Source organism: Jaculus jaculus, chromosome 5 (assembly GCF_020740685.1).
Source record: "Jaculus jaculus isolate mJacJac1 chromosome 5, mJacJac1.mat.Y.cur, whole genome shotgun sequence".
NCBI classification, from domain to species: domain Eukaryota; kingdom Metazoa; phylum Chordata; class Mammalia; order Rodentia; family Dipodidae; genus Jaculus; species Jaculus jaculus.
The window spans coordinates 92,234,632-92,260,124 of NC_059106.1; the positions used below are offsets into that span (position 1 = coordinate 92,234,632).

At 45.0% G+C, this 25,493-nt stretch overlaps 1 protein-coding gene across 1 annotated transcript; it reads right to left on the bottom strand.

Moving 5' to 3' along the window:
• Positions 1–21,603: 21,603 nt before the first annotated feature.
• Jun (Jun proto-oncogene, AP-1 transcription factor subunit) lies at positions 21,604–23,887 on the bottom strand. The gene has a single exon (XM_045151203.1). The coding sequence runs from the start codon at positions 23,016–23,018 to the stop codon at positions 22,011–22,013; it is 1,008 nt and encodes a 335-aa protein (XP_045007138.1). The 5' UTR covers positions 23,019–23,887; the 3' UTR covers positions 21,604–22,010.
• Between the last annotated feature and the right edge of the window lie 1,606 nt (positions 23,888–25,493).

Sequence of the window (25,493 nt, forward strand, 5' to 3'; positions counted from 1 at the left end):
CACCATGCTTTGTCCTTCCATCATAACTCTTCCTCTGGAGACTATAAGCCAAAATAAACCCTTTCTTCCCTTCAGCTGCTTTTGACCCAGTGTTTTTTCCCAGCAACGAGAAGGTAACTACAACAAACTCCTTTCCTCCACCACAACTACTACATCTATTTCATGGATGATGAAACTGTGCTCCAGGCAGGAAGAGACCTGAAGAGTCACACATACAGAATTGTAATTCAGTTCTAACTTTAGAACTTCAAGTCTTCACTGGTGTACCAAGGGAGTACACCTAGTCATTATTCCAAGGCAAACATCCCTTGTCTTATTGTCCACGACTGTCCTCAGTCCAGCTTTCAACAAGAGCGTCTCTAAAATTCCAAGCTGATTCTCAAGGCCTCCCTACCTGCTGAGCCTCATTCTTCATTCCTGAAATAGGAGCTATCCTGTAAACAGTGTCTGGCAAGAGCTTCCTGGACTCCGGCTGATGGGAGCAAGGGCATTTCCAGTGCAAATCTTCTCAATTTTGTTTTTAGAAACATGTTTATGCCTTGTTCCCCTTGAAGGCTAGCAATGCCTATGCTTATGTCCCAGTGGAATCTGTTGGCCCAGCTGTTTGTAATCCTTTATACGTGGAAAAGCAAGGAGTATCAAGTCTGCCTTCTGGCGCCATCTACCGTCACTGCTTCATTCAAGGACTTCCAGGTGGAGAGGAATTGTAATGTATTGACTAACACGTTGGACTAGAGAGTTGAACAAGGGTAGTATATATAAGAAATATGATATATTGCTTTGTTTTGTTTTCTTTTGTTTTTCTTGGGGAGGGTCTCACTCTTGCCAAGAATGACCTGGAACTCACAGGGTGGCCTCAAACTCACAGGGATCCTCCTACGTCTGCCTCTTGAGTGCTAGGATTAAAAGCATGTGCCACCACACATGGTTTTATCTTGTATTTAAATATGTTTTTATTGAAATGTGTGTGTGTGAGAGAGAGAGAGGGAAGGGGGAGAGAGAAAGAGAGAGAGCCAGAAAGAAAGTACATGGGCATCCCAGGGCCTCTTGCCACTACAAACAGACTCCAGACACATACACACCTTGGTACATCTGACTTTATGTGGGTAGTGGGGAATGGAACTCAAGCCTTTCCTGCAGGCTTTTCTACAAAGTGCCTTTAACCACTGAGCAATCTCCCCAGATCATCATCTTGCTTTAAAGAGACAAGAATATCCTGTCTCCCTTTCCCATTCCACCACTTGTGACGTTCCTTCTGTAGTTCTTTCATCCAAAAATGTTCACTTTGTTATCATATAGAAATCAGGGAATGGAGCCCACAACTGCATGCTTGAGCAGAGAGTGTGGCTGACTTGTGATGTAAGGAAAAGCATTAACTTTTGAGTTCACTGCTGCAATTTCACAATGAGCATGGAATCCAACTTAAAAGACTCCCAAGAACATCTTCAAAGGCATGCTATTCCAGGCTCACCCTAGTGCCTGGGGAGTGGCTGATTCTAGGAATCCTGGTACAGAAATAATCAATGTCCGCAGATCCAGACCTGCCTGTCAGATCAAAACCAGGTCTTATCTCCAGACCCTAAGACAAGTGGAAACCACAAGCCTCACTCATCCATTTTCAAAATAATGGCCTGTTTTTAGAAGACATAACCAAGCTGCTTCCAATACATGCTAGCTGTAATGCTTGGTATGTTCGGGAGAATCATGACTTCTTCCAGTTTCTTCCCATTTGTCCAAAATTCAGTGGCTTGGAGGAAAGTGGATTTTAGCTATCATATTTTTTTCCATCTGAAATGGAGTTCCAAACAGAAGGGGCATAAAGCCCATAGAAGGATAGAAGGCCTTGGCCCTGAGAGCTCCTCATTCTCCTTCTATGCTAAGGGAAATAACTTGTTATTCATTGTCAGCCTTCTATGTGTTGAGTTCTTGGGAACATGAGAACACTGAGCTTTTGGAATCTTACATTTCTAACTGAAGTTTTTGATTCATGTTAGGGTTTCAAAGTGACATATCTCCCAAAGGCTTATGTGTTTGATCATTTGATCTCCAGCTGGCCACATGTTTGGGGAGGTTGTGGAACCTTTGGGGTAGGAGGAGGCCTGGCCAGCACAGGTGGCTCACTCATGCTGGGGCCTGGAGCCTCATGACCTGCCCTGATAGGAGGTACTGCTGCCTCAAACTCTACCCTTGGTGGATAGAGCTTCCTTAGATGCCATGATAGCTTGCATTCCTCTGAACAGTGAGCCAAAAGAAACCTGTCCTCCCTGAAGTTCTGCTTCAGGTTTTTGTCAAGTAAGAATATGAACCAATACAGCTCTCTTCCACAGTGGTGCCTGGATGAAGACTCACCTTAAAGTGAAAGCCTGCTCCTGCCATTTATCGTTTTATAGCCCTGCAGTTGGAGCTCTTTTCTGTAATCATACTGCCTCAGTTTCCTCACCTGGTACCAAGTCTATAAGGTTTACACAAGGTCATGGTGATGCACTTAGCTCTAGCATCACATAAGCTACAATAGCTAATCATCCCTTAGAGCCAAGAATTAGAGCTCACACACTGAAGTGTAGCGCGGCCTTCAGAAAAAAACCTGGGTTTCCTCATTCATTGCCATCTCACTGTGGAGGTTGTTGAAGGCTTGAGTGTTTGGGCACTATAGTTGTACATTGAATATTGGACTGTATGCCTTTAGGAATTCCTGTCCCTATGAGTCCTCACCTTGAGTTTTAGCCACATTGGTCTTCTTGCTACTTCTAGTACATAGCTTTGCTGAAGACACACACCTACTCTGACTTCAGGTCTCAGCTGAAAGGTCACTTCTTTAGGGAGGCTTTTTTTAGTGATCAGGTGGAGTCAACTCCCTCATCACCCCCTCTGAAAGCTTTGTGACCCTGCTTGACCCTTGCAATGTGCCATGCTTCATAGTACCACTGTCATCATCCTTATAATTGCACTTTTTCTTACTTGGGAATAAATGAGTAGTTGAGGATTCACTGACTTCTGTTGAGCTTAGTCACTAATGACCCCTCTCATCAGAACATCATAATTGCATTTTACTGTACAATTCTTATTCCTTTTGTGATATAGACCCAGGTCACTTCCTCTGTAAAGGAGGAATTGTTGGATTCTTCTAGGTACACATTTGTTCTCAAGGTACATTATATTTGTTGTATCATGGCAATCAATATGTTGAATGCCACCTTTTAAAAAAACTTCTATTTATTTATTTGAGAGAGATAGGGAAAGAGAGAGAGAGAGAGAGAGAATGGGCATACCAGGGCCTTGAGTCATTACAAACAAACTCCAGATGCATGCACCACCTTGTGCATCTGGCTTATGTAGATCCTGGGGAAATCAAACCTGGGTCCTTGGCTTTGCAGGCAAGCATACTAAGCAATCTCTCCAGCCTAGATGCCACCTTTTTTGATAGCTAGTACTGATGTCTACACTGCCTGGCAAAAAGGAGACATTCAATAAACATAGGATGAATGAGTATAATTTATACCAGAGGAACAGAACCAACAGAATAATATGCATTTTAAAGAGATTTATTAGATTAAATGACAGGATGTAGGCTGGAGAACAATAGCTGCTTACAGGCTGGAGAGTCAGAGAACCCAGTCCTCATCTGGCACTGGAGGCCTTTGAGAGCTGCTGGTCTTTGGTCCACATTGGAAGACCAATAAAGCTGGGTTCCGATGAAGGTGAAGTGTAGTGGCAATGGGAGAGATCAAGCCCCAGCAAGCAGCTCTGGTGAACGGCTCTGTGTTCTGGAGCTTCTTTGTATATAGTCCAGCACTGGAAAAGCAGCCCACTGAGGGAAAGGTCTTCCTTGTCTATCCATCTTCCCTGGAAATGCCCTGACAGACCAGCCTAAACCTGGCTTGACTCCTAATCTGATTAAGTTGGTAACAGAGCTTAAATGTCACATACCATCTTCTGTGGAAGTAATGAGAATTCAACCCCATCTTAGTATCTACATGAGTTACTTTTCTCAGTGCTGTGACCAAATTCCCAACAAGAAGAAAGTTAAGAGAAGAAAGGTTAATTTTGGTTCACAATTTTAGGGGTTACTGTCTATCATGATGGAGGAGACTTGGTGGCAGAAGTCTGAGATCTCTGGTCACATTGTGGCACAGTCAGGAAACAAAGATGAATGTTGTCAGCTGGCTTCTGCCTCCTCCTCTCTTTTATTCAGTCTGGAACATTAGCCCAGTGGCTGGTGTGGCCACATTCACAATGAGTCTTCTCTCCTCCATTAAACCTACCTGAAAACACCTTCAGAGACATACCAGGCATGTGTTTCATAGGTGATTTTAAATGCAGTCAAGTTGGCAAAAAAATTAGCCATCACAATATTCCCGAATAGAAAGATTGTAAGTTCTTTTTTAAAAAGAGGGCTTTACTCTTTTAAAAAAAAAATATTTTTTACCTGCAGGCAGAGAGAAAGAGAGAGGATGGGGCTTTAGGCCTCCTGCTGTTAAAAACAAACTCCAGATGCATGCCACTCTTTTCATCTGGCTTTACATGAGTACTGAGGAATTGAACCCAGGACGTTAGGCTTTACAAGCAAATGCCATAACCACTGAGGAATCTCTCCAGCCCAGATTGCAAGTTCTCTTTCTTTGAAGTTTTTTACAAAATATTTTTATTTATATATTTTCAAGCAGGAAGAGATAGAGAAAAGAGAGACAGACAGAGAGAATGGGTATTCCAGAGCCTCCAGCCATTGCAAACAAACTCCAGTCACATGTGCCACTTTATGCATCTGGCTATATGTGAGTACTGGGGAATTGAACCTGGGGTGTTAGGCTTTTCGGGCAAGTGCCTTAACTGCTGAGCCATCTCTCTAGCCCCAGATTGCAAATTCTTTGTGGCAGGAACTAGTCATCCTACTTTCTCCTAGAAATGGCTCAAGGCCCACAATAGACCTTTCAGTCTGCTCTGGTATTTTATACTTGCAGCACAAGATGTCATTCACTTTTTATATTTAATGCCTGTTTTCATTACCAGGAATTTTCAGGAACCTTTCTTACATCCTAGATCTCAACTGTCAGAAGCTTTGATTCATTTTAAGGAGGGGAAAAATGTCTCATTATATCATTGTGTCTCTTTCTCAGAGTCCAGTCCTGATAACAGTCTATGTTATTTTTTCCCTCTTTCATTACTTTTGTAATTGAATCATGGAAACACTGATACAGATACTTGTAGTCATATAGCAAGATGAGCAAAGAAACCACAGAGGGCAGGTAGACATGTTTGATAGGCTTCTTGACATTTCTAAATTGTGTCTAAACAATATTCAACTTTCTGACTTAACTGGCCTGCATGAGTCCATTTTTTAAAAATAATAAACATAAAAGCAATCAAATGCCAGCTATTCTTCTTACAGATGTATTTGCACATGTTACCATTTAACACAGCACTCCTGGGGGATCTTCCACCAGAGAAGAATGCATCTACAGCCATCAACTCCTTAACAGAGACCAAAGAATAGATAGTGGATTCTAACCCAGTTTTAGAAGAGCAGTAGCTGTCCTTCTGTCCCAGTTGGAAAGTTTGATAATGATAACAACAAAAATCATAAATGGGCTAGGCTCTTAATATTAGACACTTTTTGTCTGATTTTCCAGTATCTACTTCCTTCTAGATCATGACCTTGTTTTCTTTGAAGAGCTCCTCCTTCCTCCTTCCCTGGCCATGTGGCTTGAGGAGAATCAATAACATTGGTTTCAAAGGTGAGCACTTGATCTACATCTAAGACAATTGTACATCCACTTTCCCTAAACCCTCATCCCACATAATTAGTTCAGGTATGAATGTGAGACCATCATGATTGACTTAGGGATGGATACAAGACCTAATGAGACCCATGGAGTACAATCCTAGAAGCATATGAGGAACTACTGCACCCATGTCACTTCTGTAAGCAGAGTATTACTAGTGGTCTTTGTCTGGCTGTTTCCAGGTTTTTGGAACTTTGATCAAAGAACTAGAAATGACACACACAGAAAGCAAAGCAGTAAGAAACTTATTAAGAGCAAAGCTAACATTTAAATCAAATACTCCACCAAGAGGGGCAGTGGCTACCTGAATGAGAAAATACCCAAGAGCCTCAGTTATTATTTGAGGCTTCCTTTGATGGGATCTAGGAAAAGAAAGAACTGGTGATGAAAACATGTCATTTGGGTGGTCCTCTATTTTCATTGGCAGATTGGCAGCTCTTCTCTTTTGCAGATGTCCCTTTCCATGACTGTCTGATTTTAATCACATAAATGTTCAACCGTGCATAGGCATAGGATTGTAACTAGAAGAGTTGTCCTAAAAGTTCTCTTAGGGAACACAGTTTGCCTTACCATGTCCTGAAAGCTAGGCCCCTATCTCCTAATCCTGGCTATATCTTGGTATAATATATCTGTACAGAAACTGGTCACTGAAGTGGACTTACTAAAACTTTCTAGGGGAGGAAAGATTTATTTCATTGTTTGACATGTGGTGCACATGTAGCTTAATGCAGGTATGAGTGGGGTGGGGGTTCCAGGTATCTAATAGGTTCATTGTTAAAAGAAAGGGGCGTATATATTGCTGCCAAGCAGTGTACTGGACTGATGAGCTAGCTATGCCCTAGGCTTGCCTGCTTCACTGGGAACTGTGACTGAGGATGAAACTTTCTCTCCCTAAGGCAAGCTGAGAATGGAGAGAAATCAAAGCCTGAAATTACTATTTTAGCCATGTATAGAGTTAGATCCAACTTCTACTTCTGTGAAGGGAATTTCAGTGAAATTCCCATTTGTTTAAACTGAGATTTCTGTCACTTGAAGTCATAGAATTCCAGAAGGTACATTTATGCTTTGCCGGTTGTATTAGCTACTTTCTCATTGCAATGAAAAATATCTGACCAAAAGAAAATCAAGGAAGGAAAAGGGTTATTCTGGCTTACAGTTTTGAGAATACACACTCCATCATGGTGAGGATGGCAAGGCAGGCTGGCCTGTCACCTTGTAACCACCATAAGTAGCAAAGCATGAACAGGAAGTGGGGTCGGGCCATAAACCTCAAACCCACCTAGTGAACCTCTTCTTCCATCAATGCTTCTACAGGTTTCACAACCTTTCAAAACAGTGCCATGAGATTGGGACCCAGTGTTCAAACACATGAGGTTTTGGAAGACAATTTACTTTCAAACCATAACATTCCACCCTTAGTCCAATAGGCTCACTGTTATCTCATGGATGCAAAATGCGTTTGATACAACTTCAAAATTTCTCATATTTTTAATAGTCCCAGACTTGTGTAAAAGCTCAAACTCTCTTCTAAGACTACAGACAATCTCTTAACAGGGACCCCATAAAAAAATCAAAAACAAATTACATACTTCTAACATATAATGGCACAGAGTAAATGTCCCCATTCCGAAGGGGGAGGAATGATGAACAGTAAGGAATGACTGGAACAAAGCAAGACTGAAACCCAGCAGGCAAGCACAAAATCCTGACATTTCATGTTTGGTGCCGGGGACTCATGATCAAATCTTCTGGGCTCCAATAGGCTTGGGTAGCTCTACCCCCTAGTTCTGCTGCTTATAACACTCTAGCCTCTCTCTTGAGTGGGACTAACTCTGAGCCTGTAGATTTTCTTGGTGTAATTCCCAAGGTCTTGGCATCTCTAACATCCTGGAGTCTCCACTGAAACTTGGGATTAACCTTAGCACCATTACACAAGGGCCTATCAGTGCCTCTTTGCAAGGAATCTGACCCTCCTACACATTGCCTAGCCTCAGTGGCTGTCTGTCACCATGGAAAAAGACACTGTAACCTCATCAATATTGCCTTCTGTTCCTTTAAAATCAGTACCATGTGGGCAATGCTATCAAGTTCTGCTGTGAGCCGGAGAATACAGCTTGGTCTCCTTGGACCACAGTTGAAGTAACCTCTGTATATTTTCAAGATTGATCTTGGAAAAACACTTCCCTAGGCAGTTGCTTGCCAGGAGTAGAAAAGTCCTTCAGCATTGTCTCTTCAGCCCTTCTCTTTTTAAAAGACTGTTTAGGAATGGGAAGATGGTTCAGCAGTTAAAGGTATGTGCTTACAAAATCTGCCAGCTCTGAGCTCTGGGTTCAATCCTCAAGCTACCTAGTTAGGCCTGATGCAGAAGATGGTGCATATCCCTACACACACACACACACACACACACACACACACACACACACACACAGACAAGTGCAAATAAATAAACTTAAACAAGCAAGGGCTGAAGAGATGGCTTAGTGGTTAAGGTGCTTGCCTGCAAAAGCAAAGGACCCAGGTTCAATTCCCCAGGACTCATGTAAGCCAGATGCACAAGGTAGCATGTGTATCTTGAGTTTGTTTGCAGTGGGTAGAGGCCCCTGCATGTCTCTCTCTCTCTCTCACACACACACACTTTCTTCCTCTCCTGATCTCAAATTAATGAATAAAAATAAAAATAAAATACTTTTTAAAAAGCAAGGAATTTTTTTAAATTTTATTTTTTATTTTTTATTTATTTATTTGAGAGCAACAGACATAGAGAGAAAGACAGATAGAGGGGGAGAGAGAGAATGGGCGCACCAGGGCTTCCAACCTCTGCAAACGAACTCCAGACGCGTGCGCCCCCTTGTGCATCTGGCTAACGTGGGACCTGGGGAACCGAGCCTTGAACCAGGGTCCTTAGGCTTCACTTAGCGCTTAACCGCTAAGTCATCTCTCCAGCCCAAAAGCAAGGAATTTTTATTCTCCAGGTAGACCTTTCCATGGAAAGTGTGTCACCCTCAAGGCATCTTTCCTATTGTCCCAGTCTATCTGTAGTCTGCTCTTCTATGGTGCTGTTCTCCTTAATAGTTAAGCTGCTTTTTCAGTGCCTTGGTCCTGCACCAAAGTGTGTATTTCTAATCTTGTTTACTATCTTCCACTACAGACGGGAATAAGAGCTGCCAACAAAATCCACTCTACAGATGCAATGCTATTTTGACTTGAAATTTCCTTTGTCAAACAAATTAATCCATTACCTTTAAAGTCAACTTCACTCAGGTTCTTGGGACAGTCAGAATACAGTCAGTTTTCTTACCACAACACAACATGAACTGCCTCTATCCCAGATCCTGATAGGGTCCTTGTTATCCTCTGAACCGTCATAGGCCTTACAAGCTTCCACCGTCCATGTTTCTCTCAACACTCCGGTCTTCTGAACTCCCATCAGAATGGTTCCTTAAGCTCTGCTTCTCTAACCCAAACTTCCAAAGTTTCTCATCTTCCTCCTGAAAACCTGTTTCAAAGGTTTATGGATCACATGTTCAGGTTTATTACAGCAATAGCCCCACTTCCTAGCACTAATTTTCTGTACTAGTCAATTTCTTTTTTAAAAAAAAAATTATTTATTTATTTGACAGAGAAAGAGGGGGAGAGAAAGAGAGAGACAGGATGGGCATGCCAGGGCTTCCAGCCACTGCAGACAAACTCCAGATGTGCATCTAGCTAACGTAGATCCTGGGAAATCGAACCTGAGTCCTTTGACTTTGCAGGCAAATGCCTTAACCGCTAAGCCATCTCTCTAGCCCATGTATTAGTCAATTTCTGTTGCTGAGACAAAATACCTGACAGGAATAATTAAAAGAAGAAAAGTATTTATTCTGGTTTACAGTTTCAAGGGGAAACATTCCATCCTGGTGGGGGTGGCCTGTCACATTGTAGCCAGAGTCCGGAAACAGAGCACAAGCATTAAGTGGTGCCAGGCTGTGAAACCTCAAGGCTTGCCCTCAGTGACCCCTTCCTCCAGAAAAGCTCCACCTCCTAAAGGTTCCTCCACCTTCCCAAACAGCACCATCAGTTGGGGAGCAAGCATTCAAACATATGAGGGAACATTTTAAATTCAGACCACAGCACTAATTTTAGGCTCAACCTTTTCCCACATATTAACTTGTTTAATCCTTAAAACTTAATGAGATTAGGCATTCTTATCTCTATTTTGTAGCAAGTGAAACTGAGGCTTAGAAAAGCTAAATTTCTGGGCTGAGGAGATGGCTCAGCACTTAAAGGCACTTGATTGTAAATTTGGATGGCCTGGGTTCAGTTTCCCAGTTGCCTATGTAAAGGCGGTTGGTCATTTGTTTACAGTGGCAAGAGACCTTGCCATGCATGCCCCCATGTGTACACACACACACACACACACACACACACGCACGCACACTCGCACACACACACGTACACATGTATAAATAAATAAATAAGAATTTCTTTCAAAGGAAAAGTAAATCTCTTCCTATTCACAGCCAGGACTTGAATTAAAATTCAGCTGTAACCAGTGTTCTATTTCCTGGACATGGAAATGTGGTTGGAACATAGCAGCATGTCTCTCAGCATTCCATACCCTCATTTATTTCTCTCACTCCTCAACACCTTTAACCTCATACTCTTTGCCTCATACTTTTTTCTTCAAAACATCAAGTGGTAGACATTAGCTCCCCTATACGTAAGGTCACAGGGGCTGGACTTAGTCATTTCTCTGCCCAGAGCAGAGGGTTGAATGAGATGACCCACATGCACCTCTTCCAGTAATTCTTTCTTTTCAGTCACATCCCCTTCCTAAGGGCTTCGCTGACAACATTTAGGCCAACACAGACTGATAGGTACCCTGCTTACTTGGCATTTCATTGCCTGGGCATTTGTATGCAGCTGGCTATGTTTGAAATCCTGCTTCTTTCTGACTTCACTTCCTGAATGTGCTGACAGGCCTGTGAGCCAAGCCAAACAGGTTCACAATGCTGTGCCTGGAGAATATTTCCCTGTGAGTGCAGCTGGGGAAACAAAACCTCTCCAGCCTGCAGAGAGGACCTGCCAGCCCTTATACCCTTATATGACTAAGACACAAGCCCTAGGAGACCTCATTGAATCTTAATAGGAAATGTTTTCAACTCAGCTAGGAGTGTGTGTGTGTGTGTGTGTGTGTGTGTGTGTGTGTATTCATGATCACTTCTTAAATTAACAAGTTCACAGTGAAAAACGGCTAATGATTACTTGCTTGGTATATACAGGTGCTTTCCATAAATGATTCTCCCAGCCACCTTCTGTGGAAGTTATGGTTGGCTTCATTTTTACAAAAGAAGGAATTGAGGCTCAGCAATACTAGGGATTTGCTCCATGCTTTCCAGTCATAAGTAGCAGAGGCCAGATCTAATCCTGGGATAATTAAGTCCAAGGCTGTGCACCTCTACTCTCTTTTAGCTCTCTCCTCTAACTAATTCATCATTTTTAAGTTCTGTGTGTATCCAGAGAGGATGTGAGGAACACCAGAAATGGCAGAGGCTCTGCCTTCTTCCTAGTTCTGTAAAGTTTGGCAATATAATTTTCTTTTCTTAATTTCAATTTTCTTGTATACAAAATGAAAAGATAACAGTGCTTGGGTAGCAGAGAAGTTGTGATGGTCAACTGAGGTAGACATTTACCTGGCAATACTGCTCAAGAGCAAGTCCAGATATGGACAAAGCAAGTGATCTCATTGGAGTCAGAAAGACCTAGATTCAGCCCAAGCTTCCACCAGTTACTTATTTCATGAACTTGAGCAAGGTACGAATCTCCATTTCCTCATATAGAAAATAAAACCCTAAGACCCACCTGGGAAATCCTAGCACACTGCCTGCTACAAAGTAAAAGCTGAGGAAACAGTATATGTTATGAATATTACAAAGGTGTTAGTTTCTATTATTCAGTGCTTGTGGCAGGCACTGTTAGTTCTTACTGCAGGTTAATGCTTCTACTGTTGATTCTTACCAAAGTAAGGATAGGATAAGCAACTCTATAGTAACAAGTGGCCAGCCAATCTTAGTATTCAAAAGCAATAAATTCTGTTCTCTTGTCATGCTATATATTTACTATAGGTATGTTGGATGGAGACAAAATACCTGACAGGAAGCACCTTAAGAACTGAAATGGTTTATTCTAACTTATGGTTTCAAGGGGACACATTTCACATGGCATGGCAGGCAAGGCAGACTAGTTCATCATATTATAACCAGAGTCCAAAAGCAAAGTGCTAACAGGGACAGGAGACAGGTGATCAACCTCAAGGCTCACTCTCAGTGAATCACTTCTTTCAGCAGAGCTCCACCTCCCCAAAGTTCCAGGACCTTCAAAAACAGTGCCACTAGGTTGGAACCCAGTGTTCAAACATATGAGTCTTTGGGAAACATTACATATACAAACCACAACATCCCAGCCTTGGCCTCCTTAGCCTCAAGGTCATCTCATGATGCAAAATGCATTTAGTCCTTCACATTTTCTCAAAGTCTTTAAATGTCCCCCAACATTGTTCAAAAGTCCAAACTTTCTTCTGAGACTAAAGATAATCTCTTAACTTAGACCCACTACAAAATCAAAAACAAATCAGATACTTTTACCATATCATGACACAAATAAATATTGTCATACCAAAAGGAAGCAATAGGAACACAGCAAGAAAGATTGGACCCAAGCAAGACCAAAAACCATCAGGGCAAACAGTGAATCTTGCAGCTGTATGTCCTGTATGTGGGATTCATGATGAAGTCATCTGGGCTCCCAAAGTCTTGTATAGTTCCAGCTCTGCTGCTCAGGCCCTCTATCTTGAGTGGGATCCACAGTAGACCTATAGTTTTTAAACATCCCAGGGTCTCCACTGCAACTTTGGCTTCATCTTCATTGATTCATGCAATGGTCCCTCAGGACATCTTTGCTGGTAATTCAACCCAGCCTTGGTGGTTTTCTGAAACCATGAAGTAAGATGCTCTGTCCCCTTTGGCCTCTCAATCTTGCATTCTTCATGTCTATAAAACCATAACTACATGGACAATGCTAACAAGTTCTGCTGTCAGCTCAGTATGAAGCTTAGTTCCCATTGGACCAGTGGAAGCATCCCTTGTATGCCTTTCAGCCCAATCTTCACATAACACTTCCCTAGGAAGTTGCTTTCCAGAAGCAGAGAACTCCTTCACTGCAATTTGAATTCATTTTTATTTCTACAAGATGGAGCCTCCTATGGGTAAGATTTTTGTCTTCAGGCCATCATTCCTATTGTCCCAGTACTCCATGCAGGAGGTTCTCTCAATGGTGCTGGTCTCTTCATCCATTATAGCTGCTTTGTTGGCTGGTGGCTCATTGTCAGGGACATTAAGCATGCTCATATTTCCCTTCTCGCCAAGCTTTGCATTTTCCACATCACTTTGCTCTCCTTATTATTCTTCCTTACCATAGATATGAACCACAGCAGCCCACAGAAGCCACCCCACATACAAATGCAATTTTGCCTCAAAATGTCCTCTGTAAAACAAGTTAGTCCATAATCTTTAAAGTCAACTTCAGGGCTGGAGAGATGCTTAGTGGTTAAGTGCTTGCCTGTGAAGCCTAAGGATCCCAGTTCAAGGCTCGATTCCCCAGGACCCATGTTAGCCAGATGCACAAGGGGGCACATGTGTCTGGAATTCGTTTGCAGTGGCTGGAAGCCCTGGCGCGCCCATTCTCTCTCTCTATATATATCTGCTTCTTTCTCTCTGTGTGTCGCTCTCAAATAAATAAATGAATAAATAAATAAATAAATAAGTCAACTTCACTCAGGTCCTCAGGACAGTTAGAGTTTAGCCAGTTTCCTTGCCATAAGACAACATGAACTGCCTCTATCTAGGATCCTGACAGAGTCCTTGTTCCCCTCTAAAACATCATGAGCCTCACCATCTTTCACTGACAATGTTTTTCTCAATACTTTGGTCTTCCAAGCTCTCACCAGAATGGTTAATTAAGCTCTGCTTCTCTAGCCCAAAGTTACAAACTCTTACATATTCCTCCTGAAAATCTGTTTCAAAGGTCTATGGATCACACAGTCAGGTTTATCACAGCAATGGGACCACTTCTTAGCACCAATTTTCTGTATTCTTTACTTTCTGTCAGTGGGACAAAATACCTAACAGGAGCAATTTAAAGAAGAAAAGTATTTATTCTGGCTTGCAGTTTCAAGGGGAAACATTACATCGTGGTGGGACTGGCCTGCCACGTTGTAGCCAGAGTAAGGAAGCAGAGCACAAACAGGAAGTGGGGTCAGGCTTTGAAACCTCAAGGCTTGCTCTAAGTGACCTCTTTTTCAAGAAGGATCCAATTCCTAAAGGCTCCATAACCTTCCCAAATAATCTTGCCAACTAAGAATTAAGTGTTCAAACACGTGAACCTAATGAGACATTTGACACTTAACCCTCAACAGACGTCTCAGATATGTGTCACTATTATTTAGAGACTATGCTGATAGACAGCCCATCTTTGTGTTTTCACAGCTGTCAAGATATAGAAAAAAAAGATAACATGTTGAATTTTGTACTCACTGTTAAGGATTCTATATTGGTAAGATTAATATCACTATAGCTTGAATTCCACTGGCCAGCACAAGTCAGGTTCGTGTAGGTAGGGTAGGGAAATGCAATGGTGGGCATTCTTTTATCCGAAACATGGCTTGTTCTTGGCCAATAGGACTTGAGAAAACATCAACTGAGGTCAAGGAGGAAGAAGAGCCACCAGGAAGGATTTTTCTGGCTAATGAGAAGAAGAAAATGAAAATATGCATTGCTAGTGATTAAATTATGATTCCATGAGCTGCTGAAGTGAGTTGAACCCACACAAGAAATTTTCTTGGAATTAGAATGGTAAAATAAAAGATGGAAGACATTTGGACTTATGGCAATATAATAATGTAATAATAATGTACTATATTTACCATCTCTGAACCTGTTCCATATTTGATTTTTTTTTGTTTGTTTTTGTTTTTGGTTTTCAAGGCAGGGTCTTGCTCTAGCCCAGGCTGACCTGGAATTCACTATATAGTTTTAGGGTGGTTTCAAACTCATGGTGATCCTCCTACTTCTGTCTTCCAGGTGCTAGAATTAAAGGCTTGTACCACCATGCCTAGCTTGGACTTCTTGTTTTAATTGTGTCTTTTTTTTTTCCTGATCCCTATAAGCAACAAGTCATATAAACTTTTCCCCAGGGAGACATGAGCAAATGTTTGCTTCCCTCAGGTAGGGCACCAACCACACAGCAAAGTATGATTCACCCAAAGTCAATCTTGGTGAACCAATAAGTTTCATGGGATTACTTACAGAGCGTGGGTGAGGGGTTAGTTAAAGGAACTTGTGTAACCCCAATGTAGCCACATCACTGCAAAGTCTCACTCCAACATGGATGGCAATATTTTCATAGCTGCAGAGATGGAGTCCCTTCTTCAGTTAACCCTCCACACACTATTTACTCTAACAACTCTAGAGACCATAAGACCATGTGGATTGGGGCAGCATTACATAAAGTTGTCTTGGAGGTGCAAGAGGGAGTAGCTGAGATCTTTGGTGAGGATCTGTTGACCTCCATAGCCCTTCCTTCTATGCAGAAGTGTCAATAGGCTCAATACTGAGGGGCTTTTGCTAGTACTCATAGCTGCTTCTGATGGAGATAGTAATGGACATTAGGCTTGGAGGACAGTGCTGTACAACCAAGCCTAACTAGTACAATAATCAATTGTAATCAGCCTCCTACCCATTTTCATGAAAGACTTGAGATAATGTCAGTCAAAGTTCCTCTAAGGATGAATCACTGTATGCTGGAGAAGATTAGCCATTAGTAGGAGCTGATAGACACATGGACTCTGAGATGATTTGATAAATATCTAAGTCCTATTCAGGTGTCTGATGAGAACCTATGACTTATGAAGACAGTCATGCATAAGCACTAATGAAGTTTACATGGCAAGAAACTCTTAGGGTTTTTCAGCACTGAATGTTTGGTTCCCTCCAGAGCAGGGAGAGTTTATAGCAGGGCCAGAGAAGGTCATTAGACACTGTTGAAGCATGTGCAGTATCTTCCAGGAGACTATCTAATTACCTCTGCTCAAGTGCTGTGCACATCAAAGAAATTTCTGATGACCAATTCAGTTCCTTGGGGTCCTGCATGTAGTAGTGGTATGTACTGAATGATGGATCCAAGGTCACTGGACTATATAATTCTTGAAACACAGTAGGAAAATAATATGATTGCTTATGCTTGAAGATAGTCATGGCCCCACTAGTGATTGGATGTATGACCTCAATAGAGGCACTGAAATTAACTTGAACACTGGCTTCTGTTCCATGAAACTGCTACTATCCAAAGTGTGGCAGTTTGAATGGATGTCCCCCAATAGATACAGGAGTTTTATTAAAGCTTGCATCTTGGTGTCACTTTGTGCAAAACCTAGTGTCCAGCCCTATGGTGTGGGGGTGGACCTGGAATTCCAATCTAATCTATGCAAAGTGCCTGAGTTCTACCGATAGTTCCTGGGATATGCTTGATTATTGTGCCCGAGGTGTCTTTCCTCTTTGCTTGGACCTGTGAAAGTGGGCCAATGTCTTCTGCCATTATGGAACTTCTCCTGAATCTATAATTTTCAAATAAATTCCTTCCTCCATAACTGTGCCTGGTTTGGAAGTTCATCTCAGCAACCTGATGCTGTCTGCTACAGAATTGGTATCAAGGAGTGGGAGATTCTGAGATGAATCTGACCATGAGGATTTTGGTCTTTTGGCACTTTTGTTTTGGAGGAACAGGCATGGACTTGGTACTTGTAGCTGAAGATACCTTCTTGGTGGTAAGCAAAGTTGTTTGGACTATTCTGATGAAAGTTTGAATATGCTAAGTGCAAAAAGAATTGTGTTTGGAGGCTTCACTTATGAACTTTCTAAGGGGAAGGAAAGACTACAGAAAACCTTGTTGTAACTGGGCTACTGGCATAAGGGCTGGCTGTGTCCTGTGCCCAGGCCCAGACAGTTTGATCAAGGTTAAATTTGTAATGGATTCGTGTAGTTGGCTCAAGATATGCTGATAAGAAATTTAAGATTTAAAGTCTGAAAAACTCAAACAAGTTTAAAATTTATTGGCACAGAAACTGATTTTAGGTGACTTAAGCTGCTATTGTCAAACACATTAGCAATCTTAAGGAAGATGGCCCAACTGCTTTATATTAAAATAATGGAGAGAATGTGTGAGGTGATCCCACCCCAGAAAGGCTGAATGGTAGGAATGCATTATTTTGAAAGGAGATCTGAAAAGAAGGAACCTTCTATTCAAGGTTATAATTTATTTCATCCCTGAATTAAGAATATGGCTATGGGGCTGGAAAGATGGCTTAGCAGTTAAGGCATTTGCCTGTGAAGCCAAAGGACACAGGTTCAACTCCCCAGGACTCACATGAGCCAGATGTACAAGGGGGTGAATGCATCTGGAGTTTATTTGCAGTGGCTGGAAGTTCTCGTGCACCCATTCTCTCTCTCTCTCTACCTGCCTATTTCTGTATCTCTTTCTCTCTAAAATAAATAAATAAAAATAAAATATTTAAAGAAAAATGAATATGGCTGTGTCCTATACACCTGGCACTGATTTTGTAATCATGAAAAATGATTGCAGCTACTGAAATGTGGCATGAAGCAGGGTGTGATGACCCTAATAGGCTGGCAAAACCACTGGAAGATGGACTGTGGATATACCAGAACTGTGCAAAGGCTACCATGGAGCTCTGTTGGCTTGGGATGGAACTTTTTCCTGGCTATTCAGCCCAGCTAGAGGGACAGAATTGGGAAATTTGAAGATTGTCAGTCATTGGTTTTGAATATCAGACTTGAACTGCAAATTTTGATCTTTGCTTGATGCTCATTGAGTTTGCACTGTTCTAGTCTCTCCTAGAAATGCCTTATAGCAGTTGGAAATGTTTACTCTGTGCCTTTATATTTTGAAAGTATGTAACTTGTTTTCATTTTACAGGACTTGCAGTTAAAAGACAATCTTAAATCCCAGATGAAACATAGGACTTTAGAACTATCTTAAGCTGGTAAAGAGCGTGGGGGCCTTTTTTGGATTGAACACAATATAAAAAGTGAGATGGTTATGATTCTATTGGGGGCCAGGGATGGAATGTGGTAGTTTGAATGGATGCCCCCCAATTTATTTAAGAGTTTCTTAAAGCTTGTAATTTGGACCTGCTGCCACTGGACTAGAGGAGGTGTCACTGGGAGCAGACCTGGAATTCCAATCTAAAGATATGCTAAGTGCAGGATCTTTGTCTGGAGTTTCTAAGTGTATTTTCTCTTTGTGTGGGTCTGTGAAAAGGGGCCAACTTCTTCTGCCATTGTAGAACTTCCCTTGGATGTGTAAACTTCAACAAATCCCTTCTTCCTTCCACAAGTCTGGTTTTGAGGTTCATCCCAGCAGCATGAGGTTGAGGGCTACACGAAGCGAGATGAAAACACAATGAGACAGAAGTTTCTGGGAACTGTTGAGTACAGATCTCAATGTTCCTTAACTTCCTCCTTGCTCAATCCATGCCTGAGATCCAGGCTCTGTCATATCCCCTAGGGTATGCTGAAGCCTTTTCCCAACCCTCCCTCAGACAGGCCTTGTGTATGGACCCCAGCAGTACCTGATCTACTTCCGTCCTGCTGATGTGACAACGTGGCACTGGCTTCTTGCTCTTGCCATGCTTTCCCTTTCCTCACCATGACAGACTGGAACCCGGAACTGTAAGCTGAAATAAATTCTTTCCTTTCCTAAGTTGCTTCTGGACAAGGTCCAGCAATAAGAAAGTAACTGATAAAAATGCTCTAGGAAGTGGATGACGTATACTTCTGTAGAAGATCTGGAATTACATTAGAGGATGATTTAAGTCTACTTGTTCATCAAAATTTTTTGACTGTCCACTGTGCCAAGCACCGTACTAGGAGTCCAGGGAACCCTCTGTTGGCCAAGAAACACAGATTTTCACAATGTTAACTGAGCACAGAAGCTCACATTTTGATTAATTGCTGTATAGAAATTTTGATAAACTATTGATGTTCATAGTGGAGTTATTCACTCCATATGAACATGGGGTCACCAAGGAGAACTTCATAAAGATGTACCACTAATGCTAAGTAAGCCTTGAAGACCAAGCAAGATTTATCATTTGAACCAGAATGAAATGTAGTCTGTCCAGAAGGAAGAGCACAGTGATGTAAGCAGGAGCTTGGAAGAATTAAGGACATGCAATTCAGAGTCATATAAAGGTGCTTCTGACAGTGAACGTGTAGCCATGTTTGACTCAGGGCTTATTAACCTGTTTCGAGTCACAGAATCCTAGGAAAGCAAAATAGAAGCCAGTGATTTCTCTATGTAGACATTTCTATTGATTGCACTCACAGTTCCGTAGGCTTTTCTAGTCTACGTCATGAGCCCCTTTTCCCAATGGAGAGTTAAGCATCCATGATTAAATTATTTCCTAGGTGAATATGTATATACTAAGTTGACATCATCAGTGACCTTATTTCCATTAGTTTCACCCTCCCTACAAATGTCACTTAAAGAAGAACTCCTGAAACTAGCTGATTCTCCTCTCAAAACTGACAGAACACCCTTGGGGAAGTTTCTGTCCTGTACTCCTTCAGGTAAGAGTGGTGAGAATTTCAAAGCATGCATTTAGAATGTTAGCTGAAAGGATAAAGTGTGGAGATAAGCCTGAGGGTCACACTTTTCTTTTTCCATTCTTCTCTTAAACACTGAAGTCTAAGGCAAATTGGGGTCAGTGTGGCTTTTCTCTGTGGCACATTGTCTGGGCTTAGTCTACCTCTGCAGGCAATTAATTCCTTGGCCTCTCAGCCTGCCTTTTTTTTTTTTTTTTCCTTTTCTGTTTTTAGGCAGGGTTTTACTCTAGCCCAGGCTGCCATGGAACTCACTATATAGTCCACGCTGACCTCTGTACTCAAGGCAATTCTGCCACAGCCTCCTGGGTATTGCTCATATTTTTCTAATTGCTGTTGTTTAGCTTCCACAGAGCTCCATCCCAAAGAGCTTTGCAGTCCCTTTGCTCACTACCTACAGCTAAAATCAACTCACCTTCCGGGTTGCTGACATCAGCGAATCCAGTGTGGAAATGCGTCTCTGCTCCCAGCACTTTAAGAAGTATTGTTACAAAGAGTGTCTGATACCTAACAAGCCTGTCCAGTCCCTTGCATGCCTGGATGTACTCCTAAGGAGAAACTCTTTGTGTATTTGGATTCACAGCCACAGGCAGGATGTTAGCATTCACAGACCTGTTGGGTACTAGAGCACTGCTAATGAGCAAACAGCCCTGGCTGCCTCAATTAGTAGTTTGTGAAATATTCCTGGATATCAAAATTGCCTTTGCTGCTCTTGATAATCACAGTGGCTCATGGGATAAAGAGCCACTAAGCAGAAATCGTTCCCTTGTTAACCATGGCTCTGTTGATGTAAGTTGTATCTGTACACACAGCTTAAGTTTGCTGTGTCCCCAGAGGTGAGCTGCCTATTAGAAGCACAGTGTAATCAGTGCTGGTGCTCATGCTTTTCTGGTGGACCTTTCCATAGTGCTTATGTAAGAATCTTTCCAGACTGATCCTGTAATAATTATGTAAGCCAGATTATTTGGCAACAAATTAAAGAATATGGAAGTATTGATTTGCTACAATAGTGATTTCTCTAGTGGGGGAGGGGAAGAGAAGAGAAAGGAGAGAGGAGGGGATGAGGGAGTGATTTTTTTTCATCCATGTCAGAACTTTTAGTTTCTTTCTAAATTCTTTGCTTCAGATTGCAGATTGCAGTCATGTTAACCCCAGAAACAAAAGAACTTTAGTATATAGCTTAGGAAGAGAAAAGCAGTAAAGGGAAAGGAATTCAAGATTTGTTATTTGTATTTGAATATTTATTGTGACAAGAATGCTGTTATAAATATTCCTAAGCAAAGGGCATCTTTTCCCCAGTAATTTTAAAGTGAAGAGTCCAAATTTTAAGTGTGTGTGTGTGTATATATATATATATATATATATATATATATATATATGAATGAAATTGGTAAAATCTGCCATGAATTCTTGCTTTGAGAATAACATCTATTGCCAAGTCTGTTAACATTACACATGGTCATAGCACAGGCCACTTGTTAGTCTCAAACTTCGTGTGTCTGCCTTCCCAGTGGGCTGCCCCTTCAGATGGAACTCAGCCCTTCCTTCATCCAAACCAGGTAAACACACTTCTACCAGGCGATCAGTGAGTAGAAATAGCTGGGGGAGGGAGGATGCCGAGGATAGCACCCAGGGCACTTCTAAAGCCTAACAGAACCCTTTTACTGCTTGTTAGCAAGTTGTACTGTATGTGATGAATGGACTCATGGTCAGGTCCCTTCACCTAAGTTACATTATCCATTATCTATAGGTAATGCAGTAAAGAGGTTTGGGGATACTTTTCAATAGTTTATTGTATTTTCTTAAATATCCTTTCTGGAATTTTCAGAAACAAAACATAAAAAAATTATATACTTTATTACAAATGGTAAACTCAGAGTGTTTCAAATCTCTTATTTACAAACAACACTGGGCAGGACACCCAAACAAACAAACATGAAATAACTTACAAAGGCAAGAAGCTGTTTATTGACAGTAATCAGCTTTCATCAAAATTAAAAAAAAATATATGTACATACACAGTTAAGGAAGGCAGGCCATAGTTTTTCACTTGCAGGCTTGGCCTCGCCCTCACAACCCTCCCTCCCCCCCAGCCCTCCCTCCCCCTTTTGTGTTCTTAAGGAGTACTACAGAAGCAATCTAGTCTCTATTGCAGTTTGTAATCCCCCCACCCCCCTTTAATACTGAATGAGATCGAATGTTAGGTCCATGCAGTTCTTGGTCAATGTTAAAGAAAAGTCTATCCTTCTGTTTGCGCAGGGACAGCCCGATCACAAAGCCGGGCAGCCTGCAGGCGGCTGCTCCCTGGCTCCAAGCCAGCCAAGGCAAGGCGCGCCAAGCCCTTTTCACTCGAGCACACTGGGGGCGCCGTCAGGACGCAACCCAGTCCAACTTGGATGCCATTTGCTTTAGTCCTCGGACACTTCTTCCCCCCTCTCTGTTGCAACCTGTCAAGTTCTCAAATCTGTGTCATTTTTTTCTACCTCCATTGCCCCTCAGCCCCGACAGTCTCCCCTCAAAACGTTTGCAACTGCTGCGTTAGCATGAGTTGGCACCCACTGTTAACGTGGTTCATGACTTTCTGTTTAAGTTGTGCCACCTGTTCCCTAAGCATGTTGGCCGTGGACGCCAGCTCCGAGTTCTGTGCTTTTAAAGTTTTCACTTTTTCCTCCAGCCGGGCGATCCTCTCCAGCTTCCTTTTCCGGCACTTGGAGGCAGCGATACGGTTCCTCATGCGCTTCCTCTCCGCCTTGATCCGCTCCTGGGACTCCATGTCGATGGGGGATAGGGGCGGCGTCTCCCCGGGCATCTCGGGCACCGTCTGCGGCTCTTCCTTCAGGGCTTGCAGGCGCGGGTGCTGCACCGGGATCTGCTGGGACAGGTGGTGCGGCTGCTGGGGCTGCTGCTGGGGCTGCGCGGGAAACGCCAGGCCGGCCGCGCCGTACGAGGGCGCCCCACCGCCGCCGCCGCCGCCGCTCAGCGCGCCCGGGTTGAAGTTGCTGAGGTTGGCGTAGACCGGCGGCTCACTGTGCAGGCCGGCCCCGAAGCCGCCGCTGCCGCCGCCGCTGCCCGCCACCGAGGCCACCGCGGGGGCCACCATACCCGTCCCGCTGACCGGCTGCGCCGCCGACGTGACGCTGGGCAGCGTGTTCTGGCTGTGCAGTTCGGCCAGGGCCCGCACGAAGCCCTCGGCGAAGCCCTCCTGCTCGTCGGTCACGTTCTTGGGACACAGGAACTGGGTGGGGGTCGGCGTGGTGGTGATGTGCCCGTTGCTGGACTGGATGATCAGGCGCTCCAGCTCCGGCGATGCCAGCTTGAGCAGCCCCACGTCGGGCGAGGTGAGGAGGTCCGAGTTCTTGGCGCGAAGGTGCGGCTTCAGGCTGCCCACCGGGTCGGCCAGGTTCAGGGTCATGCTCTGTTTCAGGATCTTGGGGTTACTGTAGCCGTAGGCGCCGCTCTCGGACTGGAGGAATGAGGCGTTGAGGGCATCGTCGTAGAAGGTCGTCTCCATCTTTGCAGTCATAGAACAGTCCTGCACTTCACGCGGGGCTGGCTTCGGCTGTGAGCACAAGTTTCGGGACCGCAGCAGCGCGCCGGGGAGGTGGAGGTGGGGGACACCCGCGCGCCCCCGGGCCTTTTGGCGAGAAGGAAAGTTTCTCCAAGAGCGCGCGCTCCAGCAGGCAGTGCTCCCCCTGCGCCCTCCTCCCAAGTTCGCTCCGGGGAGCACGGGGTTAAGACGCCGTGTGCACTCACTCTAGTTGAGTCCGCGCGCCGCCGGGCTTTGAAAAGTCGCGGTCACTCACGGAGCACTGGGGGCGCAGCGGCTCCTCGGGAGCGCCGGACGAAGTCGCTTCCCGGAGATAGAGGCTGTCAGCGCGGAGTTCTCCCGACTCCCGACGACTGACCCCTCCTCCGAGGAGAGGGGGAGGGGACGGCCGGCCGCCACGGCTAGCGCTCGACCAAGTTCAGCCGCGCGCCCCGGCAGGTCTCCCGTCTCCCTCGACTGCCTGCGTGTCCCGACCGCCGCGCGGCAGCCCACGGCGCAGCCGAGCTTTGCAAAGTTCGTTCTGGGCCGCTAGTCTCAGTCCTCTGGGCCGGAAAAGTTGCTGGCTGATGCCGCCGCTCTCCGCCGTCCTCCAGGAGAGCCGGCTGTCAGCGTCCGGGCAGCGGGGTCTCCTCCGCGGGCGGCGCGAAAAGGGGCTCTTTTTCCGGGCGCTCCCCGCCACACCCGCGCGGGCGACCCGGACGCGGGGTCCAGGGAAGAAATGGAAAAGAAGGCACTCTGCAGTCGGTACGCCGCGGCCGTCCCGGCTGACTGGTCCGAGTCCCCGACCGGAGCTCCCGCCTCGATGCTCTGGCCACACTCAGTACAACTCTGAACCCTTATCCAGCCCGAGCTCAACACTTATCAGCTACCAGTCAACGCCTAAAAATAGCCCATGATGTCACCCCAAGGCCTTCCCATTGGTTTGCGTCGCTCTCACGGGGGCGGGCTCGCTCGTCGCCATGGAGACCCCACCCTAGAAGATTCTTCTCCGGCCCGCGGAGGCTCACGGGATGAGGTAATGCTCCGCTGCCCTCCTACAGTTGGGCCCTTCTTTCTCCTCCTCCCGCCCTCCGCGCGCCTTCGGGCCCTCTGTTCCCGGGTCCCCTCCCCGGCGCGTCCTTCTCGGCCCGCCCGGTGCATTGTGGGCTGACGTCTTGGGGTTTGACTGTCTAGTGACGGAGGCTGCGGGAGCGGCTGGACGCTTGCGGCGTCTAGATGGCAGGCGGGTTCAAGTTCAGGGCTGGGTAACGGGGATGCGGGGACCCAGAAGGCTGGGGCCGCGCGCCAGTGGCCTGGGGCTTGGTGGAGGTGGCGCCCCACGCGCGGGTTTTGGTGTCCTTTGCCAGACTGGGGGGTCCCTCCGCACTTCCGGGGGGCCGCCCTTAAGTCAGCTCGGCGGGGGAGTGGGCTGAAGTTGGGAACAGTTTTGAGAGAGTGGCCCTTCACGCCCAGTCCACTTCCAAGTTTGGGGCCGAAGGTCCGTCGCGCTACGCGACCCAAAGCCGAGCATCTGCGTTCTGGAAACCTGGGCTGTGTCAGCCCCGGACCACACCTTCCTCCCGGGGCTTCCCAGTTCTGCTCGGTCGGGGCGGGCTTTAGACTGGGGAACTACTCCGACAGAATAAAAAACAGCTCTGAGGGGATCCGGAAAAGCCCAGCGATCTTTTGCATCCCGCTTGCTCGCATTCCTTCCTCCGCGATGTGCTTCCGGGAAAACAAGTCGAGAGAAGCGCGGACGCTCGCCCTAAGTCACGCACTAGCGGCGGTGGAGTGTCCCCTCCCGGCCGGGGGTGGGCGTATGTGCTGTGCAGCCTCTAGGAAGCGCTAGACACACAGAAGTGGTTTCTCTCTTGTGGCTCAGTTTTCTCGCCCTAGGGACCCCTTAGGGACCAAAGCGTAGTGACCGGAACACTAAAGTCGGGAATCATGTTTCTCTAGCTGCCACGCGTGGGCAAATCGGGAACTTCTCTGAGTTTCGGTGGCCTCATGTGCAAGTGGAGGCCGGCTGGGTTGCGAGAAGTGAGCATGGCTTCCTAGCCTCCGAACGAGGGGTTGGTCACCACAAAACACCCTCCCTGCCCTTCCCCAGAGTCCCCCGGAGCTTCTGTGGCGTGCCAGTATGTAAGTGTGATTTGGCAGGACCGGATGTACTTTCCTGCGAGGAGCAGGAGGGGCGGGAGGAAAGGGCTGGAAGTCAGCTCTTTTCCCAAGCCGCCTTTCTATGTAGGACTGACTTGGACTTTATGTTTCTAAATTCCCATTCAAGCTTGGCTGCCCCAGAACTTGGGGAAATTCAGCTGTAAGTTCGTACACTGGGGCCTTACGGTATTTGGGCAGCTTGAGTTCAGAAACTAACAGCAGCTGGTATCGGTGGGACCTCGGCCAGCTCTTCGGCGCTCCTGTTGCCAGCCTGCCCTGAGCTGCGGTGGGGGCAGGGCGGGGATCCGGTGA

Excerpts from the sequence above, each read along its gene's own strand:
- Jun (XM_045151203.1), bottom strand. The coding sequence starts at position 23,018 with ATGACTGCAAAGATGGAGACGACCTTCTACGACGATGCCCTCAACGCC.